The sequence below is a fragment of the Panthera uncia genome, assembly GCF_023721935.1.
Source record: "Panthera uncia isolate 11264 chromosome B3 unlocalized genomic scaffold, Puncia_PCG_1.0 HiC_scaffold_1, whole genome shotgun sequence".
NCBI lineage: Eukaryota > Metazoa > Chordata > Mammalia > Carnivora > Felidae > Panthera > Panthera uncia.
The window spans coordinates 38,980,237-38,988,926 of record NW_026057582.1 but is presented as its reverse complement, the minus strand read 5'-3'; the positions used below and the strand labels follow the sequence as shown (position 1 = coordinate 38,988,926).

At 49.9% G+C, this 8,690-nt stretch overlaps 1 protein-coding gene across 1 annotated transcript; it reads right to left on the bottom strand.

Moving 5' to 3' along the window:
- Positions 1-584: 584 nt before the first annotated feature.
- Positions 585-5,360, bottom strand: SIX1 (SIX homeobox 1). Its single transcript, XM_049611535.1, has 2 exons — positions 4,530-5,360; positions 585-2,484 (listed from the first exon to the last, which is right to left on the bottom strand). The coding sequence occupies exons 1-2, from the start codon at positions 5,087-5,089 to the stop codon at positions 2,190-2,192; spliced, it is 855 nt and encodes a 284-aa protein (XP_049467492.1). The 5' UTR covers positions 5,090-5,360; the 3' UTR covers positions 585-2,189.
- Between the last annotated feature and the right edge of the window lie 3,330 nt (positions 5,361-8,690).

Sequence of the window (8,690 nt, the reverse complement as noted above, 5' to 3'; positions counted from 1 at the left end):
TGAAAGCTATCTTTGTGCAGGGTGTTTGTTTTGGGGAGTGAATGTGAAGAATGTGCCGAGATCCCCTGTGAGAGCCCCTCCTGCAGAGGGTGGCATTTCTCCGTGGCCCAAGACGTGGAGAATAAACACCCTAGTGACTTAAATAAACACCAACTTAATGATCCAAAACACTAACAAGGGAGATTGGGACCCTGAGCTCCCAATCCAAATGATGGTCTCCCAGCGGCTGTGTGCACATCTGTCCATCACTAAGGGGGAAAAAAATGACTTTATAAGTAAAAGTGACTACAGTTAAGTACAGTGATCCTGTCTCCTTTGAACTCAGTCAAAGCTATTTGACATTAAAAAAAAAAAAACCCTCATAATAAGAAGGCCTAAAATTCTACCACCACCACCCCTCATACACACAACTCAGTCTCCTAGATCAGGACAGGAAAGATAGGAAAGAGTAAGAAAGAAATGAATATATTCATAGTGACACGGATGGGGAAAAAATCAAAATTATGAAACTGTCATGTCAGAAAATAAATAGACTCTCTCTGGGGAGCAATATTTTTACAAAGCACAAGCAAGCCAATCCTGTTATCCTGAGTAGAATTTTAATAAATAATGCCATTTGTTTCACTAATTTTAAAAGCTAAATACAAAGATACATCATTTTTGCCCCAGGCAAAAATAATATGGAGCCTACACGATTACTGGGATTTTTCTGGACACTATCTCACAGCAGTGCAAAGAGCCCCTGTCCTGTTGGTCTGCTTTCTATTTATACAGGTTAATTCACAATGTTGTTATCCATGTTCGAGTCCCCCCCACCTTTTTTTCCCCAAGCAGATATATTATTTTACTTTCACAGTCTTGTCATAAACTCATTAATACAAAAGAGCTGAGTTAACATATGAATGCTGTGGAGAAGAGCTAGTGGTAAACAAAACTGCATATCTAAATAATAAAAAAATAAATAAATACCCTAGAGCTAACTTCACTCTTTTTCTATCACATAATCAACTCAGTCACCACTCTTGGTTCAGGTGGTGCCCTTCAAAGTACCCTGCAATTCATAACCATCATTAAGTAAGAAAGCAAGAAAACTTCAAAAAAAAAAAAAAATAGGGCCCAATGACAGCAATACACAACTCACCTTTCAGAAACAGAATCGTACTCCTGGTGTTCTACTAAGTTTTAATTTAGACTGGTTTAGGTACAATAGAAAAGAAACCTGAAAACACATGCTGTTTTAGTAACAAATACCAGGTTGCCAGATTTGTCGCATATTTTTGCAGTCTAGAAACTAGGAACAAGAGAAACCCTTAACAGGAGTAGGCTACAGATATGAAAGCTTCAAGGGCATGAGAAGTAATGGCATTCAGGAAAGTGTTTTGTTTTTTTTTCACATTGGTACATTTTTAAAGTTTGCCATTAAAAAAACCCAAGAAAACAAACAACAACCAAAAACCCCACTAAATTTGACAAAAATAGTTGTAGCACTAATGGTCACTGCTATTTCTAACTGCCTTACACAGAGAGCATTAAGACATTTAGGCACTTATTTTTTCCCCCTAATACTGTTCTTTCATTTTAATCTACATAAAAGTGTTTAACACTAAATAATGAAAAATGTAAACTTAATTTTTCCCCATCAAAAAAAAGTTATAAGATCATATTTTTCCTATTCACCTTAAGAATGCAAACATTTTCCTCCTGGCTGGAGGCTTTTATTTTCACTATTTTGACTTCTCTCTCTCTCTCTTCATTTCCTTTTCCTCTTCCCAAATGATTTTGCCATAAATAAATTAAAAGGAAATAAGTAAAATTCAGTTGATTTGTAATTCCCATTCACTGAAAAAAAAGAAAGAAAGAAAGAAAGAAAGAAAGGCTAGTGAAGCTGGCACATGGATTGCCCAGAACCAAGACTGGGTGAGTGGGTGCTTTTGTTTGTTTGGGTTTTTTTTGTTTTGTTTTGTTTTGTTTTTTCCTGATCTCTGCACTGGGATGGGAAATGCAAGAGTTGGAGAGAAGGTAACTAACTAAGCTTGAGATCGCTGTTGGTTTTGAGTTTTAAAAAGATATTTGTGAAAGTCCACCATTCCTTTATGCGCAGAGAACCCCAGAAACAAGCTGCAAAAATGTTCCTGATTTCTATTTACAAGTGTCCCTAGTCACTGCTTCCAGGCCCAGTACCTCCCCACTTAAGACCCCAAGTCCACCAGACTGGAGGTGAGGGGGCCCAGCAGGGAGTCCTGGAGCTGATGCTGGTGGGCTTGCAGGCCGTGGCTGGGCTGTGAGGCCGTTAAGCCAGGGAGAGAATAGTTTGAGCTCCTGGCGTGGCCCATATTGCCCTGCAGCAGAAGTACCGAGTTCTGGTCTGGACTTTGGGGAGGTGAGAATTCTTCTTCTGAGCTGGACATGAGCGGCTTGCCCCCTTCCAGAGGAGAGAGTTGATTCTGCTTGTTGGAGGAGGAGTTATTGTTTTCGGTGTTCTCCCTGAGAAATAGAGGACAACACCATATGGTTAAAAAAAAAAAAAAAAGTAGGTTAAAAAAAGTGTGAGTGGAGGGAGGGGACCTGGCAGGAGAAGAGAGCCATTGTGCAATCAGTCGTATACCCAAATGGAGGAGCTGTGCCCTCCCACCCATCCCCAAGGGTCCTGGGGTAAGTAAGGAGGCAAAGGAGACTGGAGAAATGGGAAACTACTGGCAGAGCTTGTGGGGAGCCACGTCCTTTCCTCTTCCAGATTTTAGAAAGCTAGATCAGCAGGACTTATTTGAAACACAAAAATTATTTTCAAAATTGTGTTCAAGCAGTTATTTTCAAATACCTATCAACTGGCATCACGCTTTGGAGTAATTAAGTTTGAAAATCGTCCAACAAATGGTTGTTGGTGATAAAGAAAATGATCAGAGGACAAACAGAGCCCAACGCACAGATGTTTGGGGTGAATCAAGTCAATTGTCCTGTTCCCATCTGAGGAAACAATTAAACGTCGAGTTTCCCTGCCCCTGCCCGGAGGTTGTGGTTTCAGAGGCACAGGACAGGTCATGGGAAGTGGTGTCCAGAGCGGCCCAGTGACCTGAGTAAACACAGGGAGCGCAGCCAGTCTCTCCGATTTCATCAGGGAGTGGGCCCTCGGGCCTGACTTATAGGAGAGACCTTTTGTAACTAAGGTCTAACTGGAACCAACTGTCCCCGTCCCCGCGTTAGTCGCTCAGTCCTTGGTCCCTCACAGCTCCCTCTGAACCCCCTCCCGGACATCCACAACCGCGCACCGTTTCCCAGCAGAGGAAACTTCGAGGCCCCGCGCAGCCCGAGACAGGGTGCGGCGTGCCTGGGCGTCGGTCCGGATGCTGGGTGCTGGTAAACTTCACGGTTTCGGAGCCCCGGCCGCTTCCGCCTTCAGGGTGCTGGCCCATCCTCCTCGGCCCCAGCGCTCCCCCTTTCTCTCCCCTGCCCTCTCTCCCAGGACAGCCGCTGCGGCTCAAAGTATCCAGGCTCCGTGCTTTTCCACCCGGAGGGGGAACGCAGAGGCGACATCTGCGGCCCCCAGGCTCTCAAGCGAACAAAGGAAGCCCAGCCCTACCAGGCGCTCAGGTTTCCCCAAAACTCCTCGGCTTCCCGGAGCGCGCTCGCCGCCGCCGCCGCCGCCGCCGCCTCCTTAGGCTCTTCCGAATCTCGTTCGGAAACTCCAACAGCAAACGGATGGAGCCGGGCCAGGTGGCCGGGGGTGTTCGCGCGAGGAGGGCGGAGGCAGAGGCAGGTTAAAATAACATTGCCTTCTGAGCTCCGGAGAGAAGTCTGCCACTGGAGACCCCCTTCCTCAGCCGGGGAGGCGGCGCGGACCGCCAGATGGACCCGCCGCGGCCCGGGACACGCGCGAGGGAGCCCGGAGACGAGCAGTCCTTTCCGGGCTTGGGGCGCCGCGTAATAAGTGCAGCGCCAACTCTTCCAAAGCTCTCCTTTCTGTGGATTTCTTTTGAAAGACTCCTCCCTTTGTACCGCTAGTGCGGAATGAAGCGGCGACCTCTCGCCTAAAAGCCTACCAGGAGAGAGCGAGGAAAGGACGCGGCGGCAGTGGGGGCAGAGCAGATGTCTCAGGCCGGCTCCACACCTCTGGGGAGCAAGAGGAGAGAGGTGTGCGACCCTCAGCCCCCACCGAACCCCTTTCCTCGAGACACCAATCAACACTTCCCTCGTAGTTGATCTAGAAGTTCTCCCTGCACCCCCCCCCCCACTCGTCGCCCCAGCCAACCAGGGAGGCACGAAAAACAAACCTAGCGCCAATATTTCCTGACACGCACACCCCAAGAAACCCACGCGCGGGCGCTCAAATCAAATGACTCCCCATCCCTAGCAAGCGATCTCAGAGTTCATGAACTTTCGCTGCAGTACCGCGGAGGCCCGGGCGCCGCCCCGCGGACGGGCTCCAGCCGGCGGAGAGGACGCGGTGGCGAGTGCCAGCGGGGGCGAGAAGGGGCGGAGGGGAAAGGAAGGCTTCCCGGGGTCGCCCGAGCAGCGGGAAGCACGCCGCGTACCTTTCCTTGGCCTCGGCGGCCCGGTCTCTTTGCCTCCGGTTCTTAAACCAGTTGCTGACCTGGGTGGTGGTGAGCCCCGTGGCCTCGGCCAGCTCCCGTTTCTCACGAGGCGAGGGGTACGGGTTGTGCGCGTACCACTCCCGCAGCACACCCCGCGACTTCTCCTTGAAGCAGTAGCTGGTCTCCTCGCCGTCCCAGATGGTGCGCGGCAGCGGGAATTTTCGGCGCACCCGATATTTGCCCACCGCGCCCAGGGGCCGGCCGCGCAGCTTCTCGGCCTCCACGTAGTGCGCCTTCAGCCACAGTTGCTGCAGCTTGGGGTGGTTGTGAGGCGAGAATTGGTGGCTCTCCAGGATCTTGTAGAGCTCGCGGAAGTTCCCGCGGTGGAACGCAACCACGGCCTTGGCCTTGAGAACGCTTTCGTTCTTGTGCAGGTGGTCGCAGGCGGGCAGCGACCACAGAAACCTGCCCAGACGCTCCAGGTTCCCGCCTTGCTGCAGAACTTCGCACACGCACGCCACTTGCTCCTGCGTGAAGCCGAACGACGGCAGCATCGACATGGTTGGGGCCTGCCGAGATGCACTGCCCGGGCGCACGCGGCAGGGAGCAGCGCCTTAAAAGCAGGGGGGCGGCAGCCGCAGGGAGGGGGGCGCAGCTGCTCCTAACCCCCTCCCTAGGATTTCCGTAGGCGAAAAAGCTAATCGAAATTTAGGGCTGGGCGGCCGAGGAAGAAGGCGGAGGGGGGCGCGCTGGACACGGAGAGGCCGGCTCACTCCGCAGCCTTTTTGGGCCTCTCTGGCTCCGGCCTCCCGCCGGGTTGATGCTGCTCGTTGCCGGGGAACTTGGTTTCTGTTCTCCCCGCAGCGGCCTTAAAGCGCGCAGCGTCCCCGGCGCGCTGATTGGCTGCGGGCGGCGCCTATCCGGGGCTGGCCAGCCCGCGCGCCGCCGGGCCGGGCAGCGGGGCCGCGCCGCCCCGCGCCGCCCCGCGCGGGGAGGGCGCGGCTGTGGAACCCGGGACAGGGAATGGTGGGAGGAGAAGGACCGCGAGAGGTGGGAAGCGGGTGGGGCCGCGCTGCCCAGGGGCGGGGGGGGTGTGTGAGTGGGTGAGCGCGTCAGGACCCTGCAACGTGAGCCCCCTCTCAGTGTCACCTAAGGGCAGCCGCTTACATCTCTGCACAAATCAATGACTCCAGACCTTAATATTCCCCTCCTCTCCCTCTATACCCCCGTCCCTGTCCCTTGCAGACTTGCCCTTTCCCGGTGAGCTCATATTTAATTACCTTAATGTTGGAATGAATAAATAATGGATTGATGAATAGCTTATGGAACGCGATAAATAATACAAGATCAGAGCAGGGCTCCGGGCTGCAGCCTCTGGAAGAGCGGCTTCTCCCCGGCTGACTTCAGTTCTAGGAGCCTAACTCCCTCTACCATTCTCCCTTTGCCCCCACTGCCCTCCAAAGGGCACAAGTATTCCCAGCTGGATAGCGCTTCCCTCGTTTTCAAAAGGCCACGACTATTTGGGACCTTGGGAAGAGCTGTTGACAGAATTGTTGCTGAGCAAATAAAGATTCTGAGGGTTCATTTGTGATTTGGTATCTTAACGTTCTATGGTTTGAGCCGGCAGGCTTCTGGACTCAGTTTCCCCATCTGCGCGTTGCGTTTTCCGAGGCCACCTCTGCTACTGAGGAATGCCCAGAAGCTTTACTTGCTATTAGCAAAAATGCTTTGGGAACCTCGTACGAAAGGCGCTGGATGGGGTGTAAATTAAATAAAACTGTGTCCGGCTCCAATAGCTGTCTGATTGTAACCTAATCCTTGCCCTGCTCTGAGAGGGACACTGCCCTCAGAGCCAGGACGACAGCGGCTCCAAGAAGATTAAATAAAAAGGTGTGTGTGTGTGTGTGTGTGTGTGTGTGTGTGTGTAGATTGCAATGCTGGCCTATTTTACTGCGATAGAATGAGAGATGTCCTGCAATTTCAGCCCCATCATCTGTTATTTTGTGTATATGTGGAGAATGTTTAGTAAAACTGCACAAACAAATGAAGCTGTAATTATCTTAAGCCTCATTTGCACACCTTGTTCCAAAGCAATTATTAAAAAGATTTTGAAAACAATTAGCGTCTCTAAACAAAGATAATCTATTGTCAGTAGCTGAGACTGGCAGGAGATAAGAACAATGCAGGGAGATAAGGAGAGCAGAATGGTAGAAGGAGAGTGACTTTATAACTATACTTATCTCTGATTAGATAAGTTCAAAACAGAATTTTAAGTACACTTCAAAAATGCTTTTGATTTAAATGCACCCTCTTAGTGAATGCGAAGAACAGACTCTAGGCTCTTTAAACTTGCTTGTCTTCTTTAAATATGTTTTGAGTCCACGAGCCAGAGCCCAGCTCCACAGAACCATTTACATATTGAGACATAAGTGGGAGAAGGAACACTGCGGAAGTTTCCCCCTATATAACGTATATGGTTTTAAAATAATGTGCCCAGTTCAGTGCACCCTGCAATATATATTTTAAACTCATGAAGTGTTTCACCCTCCTGGCTGTCTCTCCAGAGATTTGGAGTAGAGAGAAGTTGCTTCTCCCCCAAACTCCCACACACAATGCATTTTGCATCCTTAAAAGTCTGCAGTATCCCGTGCAATTAGACGTTGGAAATAGATGCTGATATTTCATTACCTTTAGGGTTATTTTTTAAATGCATTTAATGGGTGCATAGTATTTCAAAAGAGCCCCTACCACATGGTGTGCCCAATGACTTACTTTCTAAACTGGAAGCCTGGCACGCCTGAGCCCAAGCCCATGTGTCTGGTAATTTTCCCTCGCCGTCTTATTTTAGTGCTCATGATGTTTCAGATGAAGTCTTGAGGAGCTGCAGTGTCCTGCCAGAAGGAACGTCTCTGCTTGGAATAGTCCTTATTGACATGGCAGCTGTGTGAAGACCGGAACGGAGGTTTAAACTCCGCTCTAAAAATCAGTTAATACCCTCAAGTCTGGAGCAAGTGCGCAGAATTAAAATGTGTGTGTAGGGGGTGGAGGGTCTGTAAGTACAGCCGCCTGTCTTTAAAGACAAACGGTAAGTTGAGTGTGGGGCGGACTTTATAATTAACAATTTTGTATAAGGAAATGAGGCATAGCTTGGACAAATAAGGGCAGGTATAAATTTACAGGGGAGGATGAGGAGCAGAAAGGCGGCAATTAGACACCAATATGACCACCTTTTTTTCCGCTTCCTCCAGACCTCTCTGCCCACTTCTTTTCATCTTTCTTCAAAAGGAACAAAGACGCGATAGACGTTGGCGACGACTGGGGAGACGACTGTGTGGGTGCCGCGATTGCGGGCACCGGGGTTGATGAGCTGTGGTGCTAGTCCTCAGAGGCCGCGCTCGGGCCAGCCAGCATTTCTCCTTGCGTTTAATCCAATAGATCGCGTAACTAGAAAGGAGAAGTGCTATTCGCTTTGCACCAATGAGCCTACCTGCTATTTCGATCCCATGGTTAGGGAAACCAATTGTTATAAATGTTAATTGTTGGCTCGGATATATAAGGTTTCCCAAAATGGAGCCTTTCAGTGAAAACCACTAAAAGAGGTAAAATGACATGAATTTACAAACCACATAAACCAAATGATCCATTTTAAATCGCACACAGAAAGGTTTGAGTTGTTCTAGTAACTTAAAACCTTTGCTGTCAATGCAAATCACACGAAAAACAGAGATGCGTCGGAGATTTAAAGGGAACGAGCAACTAGAGCCGCTGCCCTTGCTGCTTCTCGGCGGCTCCCGAGGGTAACGTGGGTGGCGAGGGGAGCCCGACGCCAGGTTTCGGCGCTTCTGTGCCTCCTCTGTGCAGGTAACCGCCACGCGCGCACAACTGGTTTATGGAAAAGGCCAATGCACTAGTTGTTGGTGGGGTTTCTCAGCGGGATCGATATAAGGCCTCAGCTCAAAAATTTCTGTGTGGAACCCACTTGTTTCTCTTATGGCTTGGAGAGAGATGCACTGGGTCTCCCGGCCCTGCTTTCTCGGACTTCCTTTGCCTTCAAGAACCACAGAGGGAATCCTACTCTACCTACAGATACTTGGAAGGAAAGAGCATCGAGAGGTGCTTCTTCAATAAATTAGCGTCGTCGCTCTAGGGCAGTGAGGAGAC